At 37.6% G+C, this 24143-nt stretch overlaps 1 protein-coding gene across 5 annotated transcripts in view; it reads right to left on the bottom strand.

Annotated features, from left to right (window-relative positions):
- Positions 1–24143, bottom strand: part of LOC121264530 (general negative regulator of transcription subunit 3) — a 34425-nt gene that overhangs the window by 1285 nt on the left and 8997 nt on the right. For 2 of the 5 annotated variants that reach the window (XM_041167755.1, XM_041167753.1), the window contains exons 4-15: positions 23643–23693; positions 16479–16568; positions 16198–16344; positions 15866–15976; positions 15085–15144; positions 13449–14168; positions 8017–8187; positions 6490–6655; positions 2490–2641; positions 904–1182; positions 681–815; positions 404–585 (exon numbers count right to left, since the gene is read on the bottom strand). In XM_041167755.1, the coding sequence (XP_041023689.1) occupies positions 404–585; positions 681–815; positions 904–1182; positions 2490–2641; positions 6490–6655; positions 8017–8187; positions 13449–14168; positions 15085–15144; positions 15866–15976; positions 16198–16344; positions 16479–16568; positions 23643–23693 (2264 nt within the window). Of the gene's footprint in view, positions 1–403; positions 603–680; positions 816–903; positions 1183–2489; positions 2642–6489; positions 6656–8016; positions 8188–13448; positions 14169–15084; positions 15145–15865; positions 15977–16197; positions 16345–16478; positions 16569–23642; positions 23694–24143 lie in introns of those variants that run through there. The other 3 variants (XM_041167754.1, XM_041167756.1, XM_041167757.1) reach the window with 2 other exon arrangements.

Genomic DNA, 24143 nt, shown 5'->3' with positions numbered 1-24143 from the left:
GTATGGAAGATTTTTATTTTTTATTTTTTTATAGGTAAAATAAGATTTTATTCGAAGGAATTGCATAGAAGAAATGAGGGTGCCTGCTTACATTGCTGCTCTCAGAAACATTATTTGGGAACCAGAAAGCGACTCATGCTACCAAATAAAAAGAAAGAAAAGTCTCTCCACTTCTAAAATATTCCACAGTTAAGTGAACCTTGGGTAAGCAGTCTATGTTTTCCACGCAATGTGCAAAGTTTGACACACAGAGCACTACAAAAACTGCCTACATATATATATATATATATATATATATATCCACAAATACAATGTATCTCTAAAAGAATGGTTACAACTTAGATATAAATCAATGAGATATTGCAAGCAAAACATTTCCTTCGGGGAAAAAAAGTTTACATACCATCCATGCTGCAGGTCATCATTGGCAATATGAAAATCAAAGTATACATATGTTCCCTGTTCAAATTCATCTGTGGCGACTTTTGGCTCCTCGTGCCTTTGAAACCATGTGTTGTATTTTCTGTGGTATCTCCATGATTGCTTCTTCAACTCTTTTGCAGCCAAATATTGTTGATAAGTGTTCTGCAGACAATTATTGACTTAAGACCAGAGCTTAGGTTTGTTGCATCACAGGAAGTACATTGCATGAAAATGAAAACGTACAGTAAGCTATATACCTGCTGATAGTAAAATGCAAAGAACAGGGTATCAGTGCCATTAACCTCCAGACCGAGTCTTTCCCAGAAGGCTGGATTATTAACAATAGGCGCCTGTACTTGAGGATAGCTAGGAGGAGTAATTGCTGGATGCCTCTTTATAAGGCAAAATGATGGAAGTTTCAAAATCACAATCAAGTTATAGTCAACAGGATGCAAACAAATGAAGATTAAACATTCATACCGGAGTATAACTTCTTGCACGCTCAGAATCCTTGGGTTGAGGGAGTTTAAAATATGCAGCCTCAAGCATCTTCAAATTGTAAGACTGATCATGCATTCCCCCAGAATTCAGAGTTGATCCGCTGAGGTTATCACCAATGGCACCAAGGTCAGAAACACTTCTTCGGCCAATAACACCAAGGCTCCCAGAAGGTTGATTTGATTGTAAAGGTTGCCCAGGAGAGAGATCAATATCTCTAGGGACTAGAACAGGCTCAGTCAAAGAGTCAGATGCACCTGGCTGCAGCATACAGGGATTTAAAATTCAAGAGTAGAGCAATGGCAGAAACAAAGGAACATTGGCAACAGCACATCTGGCCTGGATATTCCCAACGAAACAGGCAAAAAAAGTTTAGGATCAGTTATCTCAAGTACCAAAGATGCCATGCTAGATTTTTTATTAAGTAAAAAGAAAACGTCAAGGTAATAAAGATACCTTACCAGTTAAATGATAATAAAGACACCATGTTAGTTAACTGTGACTCATACAAATCAGCCACTTGTACTCCAGTGATGGAACGGTAACACCATTATAGCCAAGATAATTCTTATCCAACAACAATTAAAATAAGTCACTCCTTGAATATCCATTCGTATACATATAATAAATTCTTACTTACTAAAAAATAATAATAATATTTTTTTAATTGTAAGAAAAGTCAATGTCACAAGATAAATGCCATATACATTTGTAACTCTCAAAACATGCATACTTTGCACCCTATATTTTTGCATCTATGTTAACCAAGATTCAAGCCAAGGCCTCCCCACAATCCATCCCTTTAGTGTTTGATACAGTCACTGACTTGCAAGTACCACCTTGACAATGTCCAATGTCCTTAGGAGGAGAGATATTTAACCAGGTCAACTCCCAACATAGAATCTATACCCATGATCCCCATTGCTTCTCACTCAACCGATTCCTTTTTTTTTTTCCTGCTTGCCAATACTTTTTTTTATTGGCATCGGGTGTCCGGGATTAGGTCCCGACTAATCCGAGGGGTGCACAACCTTTGGCAAGGAGTTTTCTGCAAACTCACCCCAGGAATTCAAAGGAAAATTTCCCCCAATGACCCTAGGAGTGAATGCGGAGCTTCGAACCGAGGACAATATATGGCTCGCCCCAGGACCACTACGCCACCCTTGGGGTTAGTATTGCCTTTCAGTCAGCATCATCTGGCTGGAAAACAAAATTATGTCTGTAACTAGACCAACCGAGACATCTCTCCAGCAATAGACCAACAGACGACTTCAAACCAAGAACCGTTCTTTTACGCAATACACATATTGCATGCATCCATATATACTAACATTTTGCCAACCACTAATCCCTCAAACCCCTGGTGACATAAAACAAGCAACTCTGTAAGGCCTTTCCCCATATATGCAATAACCAGCCAACCAAAAAACCATCACAATTTTCTTCTGCAGATTAATTTTACCATAAAAGAAGATAGACAATCAGAAAGTACACAGAAAATACATGGAAACAATGTTAAACAAAATATTGAAGCATCATACACAAAACTTAGATATGTTTCAACATACAGGAGTATCTAACGCATAAGAGACTTTCAAATCATCCTCATTCATGAGATTCTTTCCAAGCCCAGAACCAGTGGTAGTGTCAATAGTTGAATCATCAGGTAAATTTTGTTGCTGCTGCTGCTGCTGCTCCTCAACTTTTGCATGACCAACATCTGCATCATATATGAACGAGCATTAATCTAATCTAGTGTTATTGGATAGTGGTGATAATTATAGTCTTGCTGCAATACCCTGCAGTGCTTTACAATGTTGAAGTCTTTATACCATTCATATATTTTTTTACAAGTAAAAACCAGGTGAGCAATCCTAGTGCACTGACATGTACGGAAGAAACAGTTTACCATTCATATCTTTTTTTATTTTGATAAGATAAAGTAAAAAAGATCCAAAAAACATAAAAAGAAAACAGAAACAACTTGATGCACCGTCAACTCAAAAAGCAACAAAGGAATATAGCCGTCAATGTAAAGCTAAATAAAATAAAAATTTCTAACCTTCCTTTCTCTCTCTCTTTTATTTATTTGTTTTGCCATAAGGAAAAAACTTTAGAACAGTGGTAGCAGTTGCAATAGGTGCTGAATATGCTACCCACGTTCTCAAGCAATAGCAAAATAAAGAAGGTGGTCAAATGTCTTGGGGGTTGTTTGGGAAACATATCCCATCTCATTTCATCTCAAAATTTCCTTCCTAAACATCACTAAAAAACAAATACTTTTATATTTCAAATCTTCAACTTACCTAATCATTACAACTTTCCCAAACAAAACATAAAAAACAATTCAATTTTTTCAAGTCCCAAAACAAAAATAATATTAAAAAATTATATTCTAACAATATTTTAACTTTATAATGTTTTTATTCAGTTTTTTCTCTCGTTTCCCAATACCCAATAAAACATCTTAACTCAAACAATTTCACTATTATTCACAGATATTCTAAATGTCCAAAGGAGCCCTAAGTTTATGTCTTTTGTTTAGAGTGTGATGTGCTGTGCAATAAAGATGATGACTTTCACAACTCATCAAGGTGCAAACTTCAAGACAATGGCTTCAAACTTCAACAGCATTCTTGAGTTTCAAAGATGATAAGTGACTTTACATAAATGGCCATAGGAGGTTTGAACGGAGAACACATAACCCAAGGTTCTTCATAGAAGACCTGCTACAGCCAAAACGCTCCTTGCCAAAAGAGTTGCATTTACAAAAGTGAGCTTTTGTAATTTTTTTTAGAGGAATATAAAATATCAATTCAAGACTCAGAAAATGATGTCAGCAAATATTCTCAAGTATCAATTGATATCGTAGATCATTTACGTACCACGGTGCCACATGTTGTCATATGCAATATATATGCTTTGAACCCTATATAATAGTCCAAGTTGGCTTTCTAGATGAATTTATTGCTTGTGTCAACCTCATTCAACTAAGTGATTTCATGTCAATTTGGTTTGCTTCTTCTACTTAGTTGGGATGCCTTCTTTTGTACATACCATATGTTCTTAGGATGCACCCGTCAGCGCTTTTAATAAAATCAATTTTCTTATTAGAAAAAAATCCGTTTAAGTGCAAATAGATCTGGTTGACTGGGAACTTAGGTTTCAAAAAACTTTTGACTTTCTATGTCTAAAACCTATCTTACCCATGACTACAAATAGAGAAATGTTTTAGCCACGAAGAGATTTCACAAAAGTAAACATACAAATTGACATGCCTTCATATGATACACTAGATCTATAAAAGTAGCTTTACAATCTATTGTACCACATTAAGCCATGGCAGTTTATGGGTTTACTTTAGTGGGATCTCTTTGTAGGTAAAACATTTCTCTATTCGTAGTCATGGGAAAGATAGGTTTTGGACATAGAAAGTCAAAAGTTTCAAAAAACCTAAGTTCCGAGACAACCAGATGTATTTGCACTTAACAGATTTTTTTTAATAAGTAAATTGATTTTATTAAAAGCATTGACGGGTGCAATCCAAGAACATATGGTGTGTACAAGAGAAGCATCCCGACTAAGTAGAAGAAGCAAAACAAATTGACATGAAATCACTTAGTTGAACGAGGTTGACACAAGCAATCAATTATCAATTCATCTAGAAAGCCAACTTGGACTATTATATTGGGTTCAAAGCATATATATTAAATATGACAACATGTGGCACCATGGTACGTAAATGATCTTCGATATCAACTAATACTTGAGAATATTTGCTGACATCATTTTTTGAGTCTTGAATTGATATTTTATATTCCTATAAAAAAACAATTACAAAAGCGAGCTTTTGTAAATGCAATTCTCTTTTGGTAAGGAGCGTTTTGGCCTCCGTGCTTAAGCACACTTTTACTAAAACTGGAGAGCAAGCAAAACTCAAAATTCTTGAGGATCTCCTATTAAGAGGAATGAAGGACAAAAGCTTGTTATTGATTTAAGTCTCACGCGTGTGCAAATCCAAAAAAAGATTGTTATCTGTTTCCACACCATAGATTGAACGCTTGGAGTTATCCTGCAAGTCACTGAATTTAATTCATCTATACAAGCGGTGAGAGTCTGAATCATGCAAATTCCAAAGGTACAATCTCAGAGCATGAAGTTTATGTTGCAAAGAGTTGTGCAAACATCGATAAGCGAAAAAGGAACTCGTGAAGGTATTGATTGTTGAACAATACATTAAGACCCTTGAAGGGAGTCTAGTCGGTCTATAAGATTCTATGAAGTACCAATAATTCTTGTGTCAGTATTTTCTCTCATGGCTGTACCTTTTTCGTTGGACCATGTCTTGGGGGATTTTTTAAGAGCTGAAGTTTTCCTCAATATCAATCTCAAGATTTTGTGATGATACTTTGCATACTATTTTAGGCCGTCATTATCATGTTGAATTCTGATCTGCAAACTTGGTGTTTCAACACACCACTACTTTGAGACCCATTATAGCTATGAAAAAATTAAAATACCAATACTTTTCATCATAGTGAAACCTGCTTCAGTGGTGTGTTGAGGGTGTTAAAAAATAGGCTTGCAAATAGGTTTTTTTTTATCATGTTATGTGAGTATATATATATATATGATTTAGTCGTCTTGATAATTTTTTATGACATGGAACCTCGCCAAGGCATGACCCCTTGAACCCACCCCAAGGGAATAACCCCGGATACACGACCTTATTTGTCAGAACTGTGTATCAGGGGAAACCCATAGTGCATAATCAAACCCAGAATGTCTAAGACCATAGCTAATAGCGAATTCACCCTTTGACCCCCAGGCTGCACCCTAAAGGATATTTTCTTAATGATCACACTGTTGTAGCTATCATAAGGTTGAAGATGAAAAAAGGCACTACAGATATTTTGGCTAAGATAGGTGTGAATCTTTAATCAGTAGATTTAATTCCGTGAGACCTATTCACCTCCCTTTTGGGTTTAGATTTCCTTAGGTTTGTAACTTTCCATTATTTTGATACATAACGATCATTTTATTGATAAAAGAAGGGTATAGCCAAAGTACAAGGGTTGTATACAAGAGTAACACCTGGCTAGAATTAGAAATTCCATGAATCAACAATATAAATCTTTTACTGCTTTTAAAAATAAATCAGTCCTTTGGAGCATTCACCAAGCTGCTGTTCGAGGGGATAAAACCACTTATATAATTCACTCCAACTTCAGCCGTTTTGAAATGCCAAAAACATCTTAAAATCATTTAAAAAGCGGTGGGTAGATCCCCAGTACAACTAGGTAAGAAGGGTTAGCCTATCTGAATTGTAAGAATGAAAAATCCATGGGAGATTGAGATTAAGAAATTACTAAAAATAATCAGCATGTAACAGGTCTGTTTACAACCTAAGACTATCACCTTTGAGAAAATTAATTGAGCACATGTCAAACTTTCCAGATTCTAACTATAATTCACGGGGTGGTAATTAACACTAATCCATCCACCCAACCCCCTCTCCCCCACGCCACCATAACAATTAAAATGAAAGATGAGGAAAATGAAGGTTACCAGCATCTTTTGGACCACCTGACATCAATGGTTGTTGATTAGACTGTTGAAGGATGGAATTTGGCTGCTGCTGTAAGGCAGCAGATGTAACATTATTGAGACCCGGTGCCTGGACTCCAAGTGGCAGACCAGCTTGAGAAGAGACAGATGTGCTTTGAGAATTAAGCTGGGCAAATGATGCGGTGTCAAACATTATACTAATCATGCCAAAAAAATAAAAAAAATACAGCACAAAGAACATTTAAATTCAACAAATTCTCATACTACCATACAAAAAGAATAGGGAGTACCATAGGAAGATGGAGTGAAAAGAAGATTAAATAGAGAGAAGAAACAATAGCAATCACCATACACCGAAAGACCATTTTTATACAAAATTAATTCGATAAAGATGGTTACCCACTAATTTTTTTTCCTTTGATCCACCCTTGATATGAAGGAAGGAGTTGCCATTTTTACCTGAATACCATAAAAGACAGCAATCCACCTTTAAATGTTAATATCAACCTTATTTATATGGGAATGTGGATTCCCTCAAAGAAGATGGGTATCAACATCTTAGGGGCAGGGAAAGTTCCATATTTTTTAGATAAGTAAGGGAAAGTTCCATATTAGATAAAGAGTAAGAAAGGAATACTTGAACTCCATCACTAACTTTTCGCGATCCTCAAAGCTACGCTCATTTCTTTCCCTCCAAATGCACCACAATACACAAGACAGAATCATTCTCCACAGTAGTGCGCACTGATGGTTTACCAATCAACCATTTCCGGCATAACAGAAAACACCATGTTTAGTGAAACGTATACATGAAAAGGTCACGAACAGTTTCTGATTCCTTCAAATTATCTTTATGCCTTTATGTACCCATTGTGAATGTTTGACTTATGCGTTTAGATATTTTTGAAGCAGGGTGGGCGTCGAATATACCAACACTCTAAACTTCATGCCTAATCCAATAATGTCAAGTCCCACTATTCTTTCCCCAATCAACCAATTAGGAGAGAGGAAAAGGTGCCCTTCCCCTTAAGGTAAGTCTTTGGATATCTCAAGATGTGGGTGTTAATGAACAAGACTACTCGGCAGGTATCTTGAACTAGACTCTATTAAGCTCAAACTAGGCTCAATTGAATTATTAAATAGGCTGTTTGCAGACAAGAAAGTAGGCTCAATTATCAAATTATGCAAACTTGATTGACTCAAATAACGTTCAGGAACAAGCTCTCATAGAGATCAGCTGAACAAGTTAGCTTGTTCATATATATTACCATATATATACGTGTATATTAATAACATTTTTTTATAAGTAAATTGTATATCAATAAAATATAAAATCAAGTAATATATGTATACAGTTTATTAAAAATCAAAACATACACTTATATGTCTAACCATTTCAATGGTTATTTATATTCACACTAATACTCTTTTCTCAAAGCAAGATTTTCCCACGAGCAGTTGAAATTGATTCAGAAAAGAAAACCAATAAAAGCAATATTATTGAAGAAATCAAACAAGAAAGAGCACCTGCTGCAAGAGTGGGTTTTGCTGTTGTGCAGAAAACTGCTTATGACTTGCTCCAGCAAGGGGCGGCATACTAAGAAGGGTACTGTGACCTTGTTGCTGCACTTGTTGGAGCCGTTGCAAAAATTTCTCCCTCTGATCAGGAGCAATCTCAGTTCTCCCACGAAATTGTCCCTGAAAGGAAGGTAGCTTAGTTCCAATTAAACAATAAGCATAAATCCTATTCTAAACACTGAACACGAACTATGAACTATGAATACAACACTGATCTAGGAATTAGAATTTAGTAAAACCTATTCTGAATTCTACTGAACAGAATACATTAAGGCAACAGAGTATACCGAAAACCGACATAAAATTCACCTACTACTAAGCGCATGCTAGAAACTAAAATTATTTTGTGAAAATCAAAAGGCATGAAGACCTTTTTCTTCAGCCACCAAGAATGAATAGTGAACTGGCACTAAAAATGTATGTCTATCATGATGAAAAGTTCTACTAAAACAGAACTGGCAATCAGACATGCCTCTCCTGGTTAAACATAGGAAGAAAGTATTATCTGTAAATCAGAGATCGATACATAATGATGATCATATAAATGGCTAAGAAGATCTATTTCAGGATTACAGATATTCACCAAGCTCATTGAGGACAACCCCAATTAGCCTTCCATAAAAAATGAATGCAAAAACAATTACTGTAACACCCCTTCTCCTAGGTCAAGAATGTCATGTACCTTCGTAATATTATGCCCGGTAAAGAGATTCGACCTCAAAAAAATACCTCATTTATTGAATTATGATTAGATTATAGTAATAGTTAACTCCTACAGGTTGGCTCAAGTGGTAAATAAAGGCTTTGGGCTTGGGTGTATGCTCCCCCAGGTCTAAGGTTCAAATTCCTTTGAGTGCAAACAATTTCTAGGGGCCATCAGACTGGAGGATTTTCCCTTTGAATTATCCGAGGTGCACTTACACGAAACTCCTTGTCAAGGGCCTGTGCACCCCCAGGATTAGTTAGGGATGCTGTTCTTAGACACTCGGTGCCAATAAATAAATAAATAAAAAAAATAAGTTTAAAAGAATTTTAAGTGAAGCATAAATAAGTCTATTTTATGAACTGAATATTTCCACTGTTATTTATAAATTTAAATAAAATATATTCCCATTTAAATTATAATTTGAAAGTTAAGATATGATATTAGTATTCAAATAATTATATAATATTAGTATTCATTGATTAAGTACCTAACATAATAATTACTAAATTAATTTCCATAATACATATTTAATTAAGTTGGTATTACAACACGTTTTCCAAGAAAATTTAGTGACGTTTAATATTTCGCATAGGTGACAAGCTACAAAGTAAGATTCAGGAAGTAGTGCTATGAGGTAAGTAGCATGATCATAGCCTTCATGTCTACCTATGCTATGTAGCCACTTCAAGGTTAGCCCCTCTTTATGAACCCTCCAATGACTTACGATGATATGCTTATGAATGAAATTATGTATGCTATGATGATTTGGATTGTTTATTAGAATGGATGTTATGTCATGAAAATCACACGTATGTTATGTAATGCTTACGTTATGTTATGTTATGAAATGCTCATGTTAATATGCCATGTATAAATTAAAATGCTATGCCATGCATACGAGTATGACACGCCATGAAAGTCATGAAGTCAACATGTTCACAAGCATTATGATAAGATAAGTAAGAAGTCATGTGAACGATAAGTAAGCTTTAAAGATTGGCTTTATGTTATGGGTGGATGTGCAAACCCGTACCTAAACGCAAGCCACCATGTGCTATGCTATGATGTATGCGGTAACACGGACCTAAACGTGCTCTACCATATGCTATGCTATGATGCATGCGATGACACGAACCTAAACGTTCTTCACCATATGTTATGGTGCAGTGTCACAGGCCTAAGCGTGGTACACCATATGTTATGCTATGATTTACGCGGTCAACAACAATTGAACCGATGCACATATGTTATGATGGTCATTATAGAAAGTGAAAGACAAGATGAATAAGTCATGCATGAATCATATGAAATGCATAGACTCCATCATTCATTCATCCATGTTACTTGTATTGCCATGATTATTTCTTGAATTCCGCCTAAGTTACTAATGAATGATTTATATGCTATATGTATGTATGACTATGCATTAAAGTTTTCAAAGTCAAGCCTAATGTTAAGTTAAGTTTACAGTATGATGTGCTATTAGGTCTTCGAATCATTTGTTTGTTTGTTTTTATGATTTAGGCCCCGTTTGGATACAGAAACGGTTTCATCCCATCATTATAACTTTTCTAAATTTTCACACAAAATATTATAAATAATTTAACTTTTTCAAATCTCAAAATAATAATAATATTAAAAAATAACATTCTAACAATATTTTATTCAACTTTTAACTTTCATTTCAAACCATCTCATCTCATCTCACTATTCAAACAAGGCCTTAATGTCCCAAATGATGAAGACATAGACACCGAGCAGGAGTGCTACGTGTAGACTTAGGTTATGTTTGAATGTTGAGCTGAGTTAAGCTCTTTATGAATAGTAGTGAGTTGAGATGGTGGAGTGAATTCTGTGAGGACCACCTAAGATGAATTTAGATGTGTTTGGATGTTAAGATGAGTTTAAATGTATTTATGAAAAGTTAAAAAAGGTTGTGGGTTCCACGTATAAAGAGGTGTTGAGTTAAAAAAATTATGGGTCCCACGTGTAAAGAGGTTTTGAGTTGAGATGAGTTCAGTGATTTGAGAGTTGGGTGTTTGGATATTAGAAGAAGTCTAAATCTGAACCAAACTCAGTTGAGCCGAATGCAGTCAAGGAACCAAACGAGCCCTTCATTTCTAGAGACTAGACCTTGAATAAGTGCTATTGCCACATGGGAATAGTTATGCTTACGCATTTAAATAAGTGTTATTGAATAAGTAGTATTGTTTTTGTGTTTTGTTTGGAAGTTTGAAAAAATTGCAATGATTAGGTAATGATTAAATGAAAAAGTTGAAATTTTGAAATTTAAAGTGTTCTGTGTTTGAGTGATGTTTGAGAAGGAAATATATGAGAATACCTAAGTTAGACATTCCACTTCTAAGACATTCCCTCTCTCTAACTCACAACAGAGAAGATCAAGAGACCTCCCTCTGCTGCTCTCTTACACTTTCTCTAATTTCTCTCTCTTCACAAGTTCTCTTAGTAACTCACGATCTTCACTCCCTACAACCGCATGCTGAAGACACCAAGCTCAATTACACCTCCAGCTCACATGGAACCTATCGCCAACAACTCTCCATTGCATCAAACATCCATCCTATGCCAACAAGCCACTTCACGCCACATCTGGGCATTGCTCCTAGGCATTGCTCCTAGGCATTGCTCAAGCCGCTTAAGCCATCATAGTGTCTTCTCGAGGCATTGGACCAACACTAATAGTGGCAAACAGGCATGTTTACTTTCCTTCTTCCTTACATTTTCTCTCCATCACCGATTTCTCTTACAAAGAACGATTTTGATCCAGCCATCGCTATCCACCATGGCATCTCGTTCTCAACTTTTATCACATATGCCAAACAGTACAGCACACTTCCACTATTCCCCAAATTATTAAGAAGCTAGTCTTTACCTATTTTAAAGATGTGTTATGGATTCCATGTTTTGAGGTTAATTATGAGAAAGAGAATATGTTTGAAGTGTTATGAGTTGATTGTATTACAGGATTGCTGTTTTGATCACGAGGATAGAAAGTTGTTCAGGTTGCTTGGTTTTGAAGTTAAGCCATGGAGAGAAATTTTCAGGTGTCATGGGTAGTCCATTACATGAAATTCTATTCCTTCATTAGACAACCAGGCTTGATAAGAAAATTGACGTGGTAATGCGTGTGATTTTATAGGTGAAGTTGGCGCACTCAAAGAGGTAAGTAACCATAATCTCACCCTTATCATTTTCTCATATAAGAAACCATGATAACTCTTTTTTTATGCGGACTCTCTTTTGCAAAACAAATTGATCATCTTTTTCTAAGTAATATGCTATGTACATGTTTTGATCATAAACTATTATGGCTTGTTCCTAGGTAGCCCATGTTACATGTGCCACACTATTTTTTTATGAGAACCTTGTACACAAAGGAATTGTAAGTATGGGATGATCATGCATACTATGCCTCACTATTATTTTTTTTAGCATTGGGTATCCAGGAACAAAGTCCAGATAATCTCATGGGCGCACAAGCACTCGGAAGAAGTTTCCTGCAAATGCACATTGGGTAATTCAAGGAAAAAATCCTCCAGTCAAATGGCCCCAACAGTGTGAATGCACAGTTTCGAACCAGAGGCCTGATTTATATGACTCGCCCCAGGACCACTACACCACCACTTGGGGTTACTAAGCTTCATGCTATGTTATCCACCAATGAAAGACAAGAGCATGATATGATAACACAAGACAAGAAAGCAAGTTCATGAGTAAGGGCTTGTTTGGGAAGTGAGATGACCTCATCTAATCTAAAATTTTTTCATAATTTCCTTCCCAAACATCACTCAAACAAGCACTTTTCAATTTCAAATCTTCAAATTTTTCACCTAATCATTACAACTTTCTCAAACTTCCAAAGAGAACACAAGAAATAATATTACTTTTTCAAATTTCAAAACAATAATATTGAAAAATTATATTCTAACAATATTTTAATTTTATAATATTTTTATTCAACTTTTTCTCTCTCCTTTCCCAAAACCCAATAAAAACAACTTAACTCAAACCATTTTACTACTATTTACAAACCATTTCATTATTTATAGAATTCTCAAACATTGTGTTAACCGTCCCATGTGAAGAAAATTATGCCGACAAAGTTGTGGAACCAGGTGTAGCTTGTGGCGATGAGACTGGATCTTAGAACTTTATGGCTTTTAAGAGATTTTTATGTTTTTCATTAGATTTTGTGAAAAATCACAAAACTTGGAAAATTTTTCAACAAGTGCTACTATGACCGACCATCTATTCAATAAATTTTTTTTGTTACATATCAACCCAAAGGGCCCAACTAGGTTCGCTCAATAAAAATTTGAAGTGTTTTTGTTTATGGAATCTTTTCTAGCTGGCCCGTATAAAAATCTTTTAAATATTACTACCATTCGTAACCATGGAGGAAATGGGTGTTACATCCTTAGGACTTTATGTTAGGGTAATAATTTCCTTTTCTCTCAGCAGTGTTAATCAAGAACCCCTAAACTTTTAGGTCATTGGTTGTGTTCCTGCGTCCTCATTTCTAGCCAACCAAAAACAAGAAAGTGAACTCTGGAGATAAATTCAGCAAGCAATCATACATAAGGGGAGGGGGGTGCTCATTATGCAGACAGCCACCAAGAAAAGCATGTAAAAGGTACAGTGCAGTGTGACATACCGCTTCGTTCTGATTCTGAAAGCCACTTCCAGGCCTCCACTGCATACTGGGGACAATAGGAGGGGAAAAAACTCTGCCAGCCAAAGTTGTAGGCTCAACAACATTACTAGAATCTACTGCAGCAGTTCCATCATTTGCTTTGGCAACCTGAGGTAAAATCATTCTGTTACTTAGAGGGGAAACCAGAGGCTGGACCATACCACTACCAAGTCTATCATCAGCTCCTAAAACATTTCTCTTTGCCATTTCAGAGGTTGAAGGGACTGCACCAATAGTTCCATTGCTAGGAACTACATTGCTAGAACTAAGAGAGATGCTAGCTGATGGTTGGCTGGAGAGGCCACCTCTACCAATTCCCCTTACGAGTCCAGTATCAGAAAGTGATGGAGACGATCTACGGCCAGGCACACTATCTTCTTCCTTTGCAGAACTAGACAGACTCAAAGGAGAGGAAAAATGAACAGGAACGATGTTCTCCGGGACAGCTCGCACAGAACCTGAACCTGGAAGGCTAGTTGAAGAACCGGAGACCCCAGACAAATTGTGAGCAGAAACATTCGAGGTTGCAAGACTCCCGACTGGTGTGGCAGCAGACAAACCAATTACACTATTTTTGGGAGGTGGAGTTCTGGGAACAGTATCGGAATTACTATCCTGGGAAACTGTATCTTCAACTTGTTCCTGAACAGTGCTCTGCTGTTGATTAGAAGCAACAGTGGCCTGGAAAGCAACACATCACCCTTATTTCAGGACAAAAAGAATCTCGCACAAGGGAAGAAGGGGGACATCAAAAGCCATAAAATAAAACAAAACAAATCTCCTCCTGAAAATAGAACTAAATGGATGAAGTAGAGAGAACTATACACGACAACAAAAAGGTAGTTATATATCCAATCAAAAAACTTCCTAACATTGCAGTGGAAAGGGAGTGAGGATTTATCTACTAAATGCGCTTAACCCTACAACCATTTAACCCACATTTTGTCATACATCCAAAGGAAAGGAACAGAAAGAAAAGCTCTCTGCATGATATAAAATTTATAAATTGCTCACAAAAAAAAAAAAAAAAAAACGACTTTAATGTGCCACACATGAGAAACTAGAAGCTCAAGTGTAGTGGTCCAAGTAGAAATTAAAGCAACCTACAGCAAAAAGTGCCTCACGTCTTGCTTTTGACCAAACCCTGTAAGCTAAAGTCTTATACAAGAAGAGAAGAAAGCAGGTTTTACCCCAGAGACTGCTATTCTTGAGATGCCAAAAGACCCATCATCAAGGCTGCCTGCAGGAATGCTAAATTACATATATGCATATCATCTAATTAATTTTAATACCATTTGACCATTTGCTACCAGTTACTGATCCAGCCTGTGCAGACTAATATACAACATGGTGATAAAGCACCACATATATAACAGAAAAATATATAAAATGAAAAAAGACCTTCCACATCAGAATGCAATTAAAATAAAATTAAATGATAGTCCAAAGCCAGTCCTTCAACATCTTTATTAATAGCTTTCACAGTTTCAGAGCTTAAGTGCTTCACACATTCAGTTATATGGTTCAAGATTGATATCTTTGCCCAGAACTGGTTTTTTATAAGTATATCTTTGTCCAAAACCTTAAAATCACTTACAGGAATTTGAGATGCTGATGCCACCAAAGACGTCTTCAAGCTAAGAACAGGTGCCCCCTGCTGGAACATAATAAAATTAGTTTTACAGGGGTCAGACAAACCTAATAGCACATCAGTATGGATGAAAGCCTCAACCATATGCCTTCAAAGTCTTGATATCCCAAATGCATCATCTCATGTCCTAAAGGTAGCAACACTACCAAATTTTAAGATATTTTGTAAAAGGAAAAAAGAAAAGAAAAAACGGTTGGATACTCAGCAAGAGCTTCAACAAAATACTAACAATAGAGCATGCAAAGAATTCTTTTTTTAGTTACTAAAAAAAGTCCTTGACAGAAAAAGCTTAATAGAATCAACCACTTTCAAATCAATTTGCCCACAAATCACCCAAATACTTAATCTAATCTTGCACTTCACAGTTTTGGCAATCAAGAAAAATCTACTCTACTTGGCATCTACTAAAGCCTATGAACATATGACGCAGGACAGCTCTACTGTATAGACAATAAAATTTTCTTTTGAAAAGTTATTGACACATCGAGTGAGTTTTGAATCAACGAACTAACTCTCCACCTGTTCCTAGAGAGCCATTTGAACTAGTACTCATTGGCTCAGTCAAGATGCTGACTCTAAAAGATGTCTGCTTCTCCAATTCAACATATAAACCCGCCACAGTTGGAAAGAAATCTCACCTAAATTGTTTGTAAAATCCCCAATCATCTTTCAAACTTCAACAAATATGGATATCAGAAAATACACACCGCATTGCAGAAAGAATTACCTTCACAAGACTGGGAGGACCAATCGTAACCAAATCTTCAAGAGACTCCACCTTGTCTAATGGTAGTGTGTTGTAAAGGTCATCAACATCACTAAATTCATCAAAATCCTCCTACCAAAAAAAGAAAAATATATTGAAAAGTTCATAAATCTGATAGAGGTGATCTCAACAGATGGATCAATGGTAGTTTCTGATGGAATGGAATCGAGAAGAAAGAAATAAAATGTAAAAGACACTAGAGGTAGATACTGTTAACAATGTATCTTTCATAAAATAGCAAAGCTTACAAGAACAATAAGAAAGGAACAAAATTGAAGAATAAGCACACAGACCTGATTGCGGTCCACATAGTCTTCCAAAAAGTCTCTAACGTCATTAACCTGCTCGGGACTCAGTTCATCATTATCCAGCAGCCTCAAGATCAGTTCCAACTTCATAATATGAGCCTTGTGCCGGGCAATAGAGGTCTCTAAGTGTGTCTTCCAAACAAAATAAAAAGATTTAATGACTGCTGAGGCTCAAAACAAAAAACGAAAAGACATTTATAGACGTGATTGTTCTCAGACACCCGGTGCCAATCAAATGAAATAATTTATAGCTGTGATTGTCCTACCAGTCTTGGTGGTCTAGTCTTGCCCTTCTTAACAGATAGCCCCTCAATCTCAGCTTCAAAGTTATCGATCTGAGACTCCAACTCCCCAACCTACATAAGAAAAGAACACATCAAAAATATATTTTCCAGATGATGACATTCAGAAATTTTTAAGCATGTCCAAAGACGAATATATACAAGCAACATGGATAAAGAGAGAGAAGCACAAATGTGTAAAGTTATTAAAAAGTCAATAGATTCCACCAGGTGCAGGTTTCAGCCACCAACTTATTTAATGACTTCTTTGGCTTTGCGAACACTACAAGACATGGAGGAAACCATTCAGTTGCATACCACTTGCAGTATGCCCAAGTTTAAATTACCTTTTTCCAATTTAGCATACCTCTGGATTCCTTTTTGCAATGTCCCAAAATGCATGTCTACAAACTTAAAATAGTGTGCAATATTCTATGGCTTCTGTTTTACCCTTACTTTCTAACATAGAAGACAATCAAGTTCCATAAGGAAACCACTTAGTTGGAGAGACCTTTTGAAGCAGAGGAGGTTCTTTGGGTGATTCATGGGATGGCGAAGGATAAAGCCCCGGGTCCGGATGGGTTCTCAATGGCTTTTTATCATGATTGTTGGGATGTGGTGGGGGAGGATATTATGCAGGTTTTTCAGGAGTTATACACCTTTGGTAAATTCGAAAAAGCATTCATGCGCCTTTTATTGCTCTTATCCCTAAGAAAGTTGGGGCAATGGAGGTGAAAGATTTTCGGCCCGTTAGTCCCATTAATGGGGTGTATAAGATTATCTCAAAAGTGCTTGCCAATCACATAAGTAAGGTTATGAGTAGTATATTAAAATCTCAAAACACGTTTGTGAAGGGGAGACATATCTTGGATTCAGTGTTGATTGCCAATGAATGCCTAGATTGTAGAATCAAGGAGCGTACACCTAGGCTCTTGTGCAAGCTAGACATGGAAAAGGCCAATGACCACGTTAATTGGGATTTTCTGTTATTTACTTGGGAGGTGTGGCTTTGGGAATGGATTTCATGGATTAGGCATTGCATCACTACGGTTCATTATTCGGTTTTGGTGAATGGAGCACTAGAAGGATTCTTTAACAGCTCTAGGGCATTAAGACAAGGGGATCCCCTCTCCCCTTTGTTGTTTGTCATTATTATGGAAGCATTGAGTCATATGTTGAGAGCGGTTATTAATGAGGCTTTATTGCTGGATTTTATGTGGGAGGTGTTACTATATCTCACCTTCTATTTGTTGATGACACACTACTTTTTTGTGAGTCGGACAGTGATCATATGCAGTACTTGAGGGTTGTATTACTTTGCTTTGAAGCGGTTTCAGGCCTGAAGGTAAATCTCTCGAAGTCTAAGACGGTTCCTATGGGTGGTGTGACCAATATTCAGGGCTTGGCAAATATCTTGGGTTGTAAGGCTGCTTCACTGCCCCTGAAATACCTCGGCCTTCCATTGGGGGCTGCTTTAAGGCAAAATCTATTGGGATGGTGTGTTAGAAAAAATCGAAGGAAGATTGGCTGGGTAGAAACAGATATATTTGTCCACGGGTGGCAGATAACTGCACTTTATCTAACCTGCCGACTTATTTTCTATCTTTATTTCCGTTACCTGCAAGTGTGGCCTCTCATATTGAGAAAACTTTTCATAACTTTGTTAGGGGAGGCATTGGGGAGGAAACTAAGTTTCATCTTGCGGGTTGGGATAAAGTTTGCTCACCAATACCATGTGGTGGGTTGGGGGTGCGTAATGTAAGAGTTTTCAACAAAGCACTTTTGGGGAAATGGTTGTAGAGATATCATAGGGAAGGAGAGGGCTTATGGAGAGAAGTCTGTTTTTTTTTTTTTTTTTTTTTTTTGGAGGGGGGGGGGGGGGGGGGGGGGGGGATTGGTGCTCTAATGAAGTTAGGGAGACACATGGTGTGGGATTGTGGAAAAACATAAGAACTGGATGGGGAAGATTCTTCCAGATTTTCAGATTTGCATTTTTAGAAGAGGTATTGGCGTTTATTTTTTGCATGATATTTGGTGCGGTGAAAGGGCTCTAAAGCAGGTGTTTCCTATGCTCTACCAAATTTCTTGTGACAAGCAGGCTGCTTTGGCTGATTTATTGGTACTTTCTAATGGTGTTGAACATTGGAATGTGAGTTTTTCGAGAGCGGCTCAAGATTGGGAGTTGGATATGTTTGCTGATTTTTTTGACTCATTATATGCAATGTCAATTGGAAATAAGATGGAGGATAGGATGATGTGGAATCCAAATGGAAATAAAAAATTCTCGGTGTGCTCCTTTTATAAGGCTCTCTTGAGATTTTCTAACGATCATAGCTTTCCTTGGAAGGCTATCTGGAAGTGCAAGGCACCTCGCAAGATTGCTTTCTTTGTATGGATTCCATCTCTTGGGTGGATTATCACCCCAGGTAATCTGAGAAAACGTGATCTCATCATTTTAGATTGGTGTTTTATGTGCAAGAGTGATGGGGAATCAGTAAAACATCTTTTGTTACATTGTGAGGTGGCCCGGTGTTTATGGAACGAGATCTTTAATCGGACCGAGGTGGCATGGATTATGCCTGGAAGAGTTACGTGTGGTTTGGATAGTGAATTGAGATGAAAGTTAAAAGTTAAATAAAATATTGTAAGAATATTATTTTTTAATATTATTATTATTTTGAGATTTGAAAAAGTTGAATTATTATATATTAATCATTTATACTTTAAAAGAAAATGAAATGCAAGGCTAACCCCGTCGTCACCCTTCACCTAAGGCACTGGTTGACGTCACCCTTCACCTAAGACACCCCACCACCGCCACAGACAAGGCTGACAGACTCTGGCGTCACTGCATTTCTCGGAGACGTTGAGGAGATTTCTTGGAGGCATCGTAGACCATCGTACCTGAGCCTCCCCAATACAGACAAGACCGACAGGCTTCTGCGACTCCTCTAAGAGCACTCCGACGTCGGTCCTCCCTCCTGCGACGAGATTCAAAATCGCCAAGGAGATTTCTCGGACAGTCGTCAGTCAGATCTATGCCTCCACCACCACAGACAATACCGTCGACTCAGGCGACTACTCTAAGGGCACTTCGGCATCGGTCCGCAATCGGATTTTCTCAGGAAACCACTCCTTTGATTTCACCGACACAAACCTACATCAAATCTGCATGTTTTGGGAGATGATGCCTGAGATGACGAAGTGAGAGGAAGCTTGATGTTTTGGGAGATGATGTTGTGATTTGGGACAAGAGGATGATGACGTGCGACACGGATTCATTTCAGATGGAAGGTGAGAGGTGGTTGAAGGTGGGATAAAAAACTTTCGTTTTTACGAAAGAGGGAGGAAATAGTTTTCGCATCTCTGAACGTAGTAAAAGGATAGTTAAGTTCTTGTGCCTATGTGGGACGACAGCTTCATGGGTTGGTAAAGGGATAGAGGATTGTTTAGAACTCATCTGTCATGATAGATTCTTCCGGGAGATGAGGATGGGTAATGGAGTTCTCATCATTCAATATCATATTAACACAAGGGGAAGTTTCCTGCAACTTTCAGAATTCCGGAATGGGAGGAGGAAATGTTTGTTGGTGATCTCTGAAGGCGCAAATGGCATCGAATGGAAAGGTTTTCTGAATTCCATTCAAAGCGTCACTGGGTCCAAAGCCGTTGTTCTGAAGCATGCAAACAGAGGGGAGTTCGTTGATGGAAAGACAGTGGAAAGGCCTTCCTTGGTCAAAGGTGCCTCGTATGCCTCGATGTTAAGGTCACAAGCGAGTAGTCCGATCGAGAATAGCTTCGCAACAAAATGAAAGGTTAAGACACTTGTAGGGGACAAAGGCTGTTGAGTGAAATTGGGAGAAGTGGAGGGTAAGCACCATGTGGTGCAAAGTGGAATGGCTGCCTCGGTCAAGTGTTTGAGTGTGGGAGAAGTGGAGGGGGTCTCGTGGACTGTTAAAGCTCAATTGACGGGAGTTATGGAGTACGTGAGAGATCTTATGATTAATGTGGATAAGGGGTTGGACCTGGTCATGGGTTTGGGTGGTGGGTTGAAAACAGACGAGAGGGGTGGTGGGTAGATCCTACGGGTTTGAAGGCCTCAAGTGCGCTGGCAAAGGGCACTTCGATGTCGTCACAGATAGGGTCGTCAAATGCCAGCATCACTATTCTCGCCGGTTTGCCGTCTGACTACCCTTAGTCACTAGTTGCAATTGGGGTTGGTACCTTTTTCCAGGGTTCACTTTCAGTTGAAGATGGGGGTCCTTCCAGGGTTTTGAATACTTTGGAAGAAGCAGACGAGTTTCTTTCAGAATATGAAAATGGGGTAACAGAAGGTAGTGCTCCCCCTACCTATTTTATGCCTCCTGAGGGAGTAGTAGGGTCTGACAAAGTGGCACAAAAAGGGTCATCAGGGGGTGGAGCACCTACAAGCAATGTTCTCGTCGATGGAACGACAACACCTATGCCAGAGGTGAAGGAACCTCTAATGGTGATAGCAACAATGGACAATAATAATATAGCTGTTGAGGAGGAACGTCTAGGGTCGGGAGAGCAGTTGGGAACTATGTATGGGGATAATGTTGTTCCTCTGGTTTCTTTTCCTCCGACAAACAACATAGCGGGTTCACCATTAGTTTGGGTTCTTCATAAGGTTAACGAGATTCAACACATTGCGAGACTTTCTTACAAAGGATGTGAAGACCAATTTAAAGCACTACTCACTGCGATAGAGACGGGCCACTCGTTTGAAACCAAATCAAGTTTTAAGAAAAGCAGGGAGTTAAAGTGTCTTTCTTGGGCAATCAACTACGACGCTAAGGGAGGTAGCTCAAGTTGAGGGAAAACGAAAAGGAGGGCATTATGAAGACGTCCTTGTAGAGAGAGTTTCGGGTGGAGTATTAGTCTTACGAGGGGGGGGGTTGGGGGTTGGGGGTTGGGGAGGTGCATTCTATTCCAATTCAGGCTTGTTGTATTTTGGATAGATTTCTATTTTCATGGACTTTTTGGGTCATTTGGGGCTAGCTAGTATGGGCTAGGTGTTTTCTTGTATATGTCCAATGTATTTGGTTACTCCTATTGATATATATAATATTTTTACTCATAAAAAAAGTTGAATTATTTAATATAAAATTATTTATTATATTTTTTGTGAAAATTTAGAAAAGTTATAATAATGAGATGAGATTAAACATTTCTTGTATTCAAACAGGGCCTTAGGGATATTCTAAGCTGTTGGACAAAAATTAGGGGGAATGCCCACATTGCCGCTGTGTGAAGAATGATCCCTCATTACATTATGTGGTGCTTGTGGCTGGAGAGAAACAAGAGGTGCTTTGAAGACATGAAGCATTCTTTAGATGAGCTGAAGTGCTTTTTTTACACTACTTTACTCTCTTGGGCTTCGGCCATTATTTGTAATACGGACAATCTTCATGATTTGCTTATATCTCTCACTAGTGCTTAGATGTACTCGGGCATGTTCGTTGTATACTACCGGTGTACTTGGGCAATCCCTCTTATATCAATAAAACTTTACTTTTACCTATAAAAAAATACAAAACTAAATTGGGAAAATCTGAACTTCATCCAGCATGAAATGCGTTCATGCTCTGTTCCCTTGAAAGGATTGACTTACTGAGGACCAGAAAAGGGAACAAAATGACTAAAAGCTAGTAATAAACCAAGACATTACGGGGACCTTGTGGAAAAATGTCATAGAATCAAAGTACAGTGAAGTATGGGGAGGTTGGTGTTCAAATGAGGTAAGTGGGTCATATGGGGTGGGGCTGTGAAAGCACATAAGAAGAGGATGAGATATATACTTTAGAAAAACCACCTTTGAGTTGGGTGACAGATTCAAAATCAAATTTTGGCACAACATATAGGCCCCGTTTGAATAGTGAAAGTGTTTCATCTCATCTCATCATTACAACTTTTTCAAATTCTCACACAAAATATAGTAAATAATTCAACTTTTTCAAATTTCAAAACAATAATAATATTAAAAAATAATATTCTAACAATATTTTATTCAACTTTCAACTCTTATCTCATCTCAACTCACTATCCAAACAGTACCATAGTGTGGTGAAGGGGCACTCAAGGAAGCTTATCCATAAATCTATGGCATAGTAAGAATGAAAGAAGCCTCGATTGCGGACCTTTTGATTACATCAAATGGTGCTCCTCAATGTAAAGTAACTTTCATTATAAATGCACATGATTGGGAAGTCGACAACATCTGAGTTATAATCTCATATACTCGACTCGCATGAGGGGAAGTTGATGACAAGATTTTTTGGCGTCACTCCAAGAAAGGGAAGTTCACCGTCCGCTCCTTCTATAAAGTCATGAATATACATACAACAAACCCATTCCCCTGGAAGAGTAAAGTATTTGGAAGACAAAAGCCACCCTTAAAGGCACTCTTTTTTGTATGGACAGCTTCTTTGGGAAAGATACTCACACTTGATAATTTAAGGAAACGTCGATTTATTGTCATAGAGTGGTGTTGGATGTGCAAAAAGAGTGGGGAGCCTATTGATCATTTATTACTTCATTGTGAGATTGCCACGGCCATATGGAATGATCAATGATTTCTTCACTCGGGTAGCACTAACTTGGGTGATGTCGAGAAGCGTAATCGATTTCCTAGCTTCTTGGAGAGACCTTCAGCGCATTTCTCATATTGAAGCAATATGGAAAATGGTTCCAATATGTCTATGGTGGTGCATTTGGAGGGAAAGGAACGACAGAAGCTTCGAAGATTGAGTGCAATCAATGGAAGAGCTTCGGAACTTGTTTTTCAATACTTTATGTCATTGGTCAGTTTGGAACGAGTTTTCATGAATTTCTTGTATCACTGAACTAGCACACTCGGGCGATGCTCTTGTATATGTCCCGTATACTTGGGCTTATGCATATTTTTATGATTAATAAAATTTTGTTTACCGATTAAAAAAAAAAAACAAGACACTGATACGCACACGGTATTCATACACATATGCAAGATAGCGAATAGACAACTCATTTAAATGTGTGATGAGACAAACCAAAGAAGATGAATCTCAAATCATACAATTGTACCAAGTTGAAGCCCGTTAAGAAAGGAAAAAAAAATGGGAAATAAGGTAAAAAGCTTATTCATACCACGTTGTTCAACCAATCCCTTGTCTCTGATTTAGCCTTCTCCTTTGGGTCCTTTCACCAAAGAAAAAAGAAGAATGATAATTAAAGTGTTCTGCAATTAATTTTCTCATACATTATAAAGATACATAAATTTGCCTTTAATGGTTTCTATCTATTCATTCACTTCAAGTAAAGTACAAGATGCTTTTCATGCAGGAAACCATTAAGTAATTGCTGAAAGGGAAAGAAACAAACAAGAAAACATAGAGAATCTTCGGATTTTTTTTTTTTCCATAGGCACCAATAATTGCATTAATTGAATATGGCATGATATAATAACCCCAAGCAGAGATGACATGGGTCAGATACATCAAGCTACTTCACTTTGACATCCAAAGACTCTTTGGAATTCTATGGAAGTATCATCACCAGATGGGGAAGAAACAATAAAACTACTAGTTTACCAAAACGGGCCTTAAGGAATATGCTATGTACCAAACCCATATCCCAAAGAAAATCCAT

Source organism: Juglans microcarpa x Juglans regia, chromosome 5D, assembly GCF_004785595.1.
Source record: "Juglans microcarpa x Juglans regia isolate MS1-56 chromosome 5D, Jm3101_v1.0, whole genome shotgun sequence".
In the NCBI taxonomy this organism is placed as follows: Eukaryota; Viridiplantae; Streptophyta; class Magnoliopsida; order Fagales; family Juglandaceae; genus Juglans; species Juglans microcarpa x Juglans regia.
This window is presented reverse-complemented; position numbering and strand designations above follow the sequence as displayed.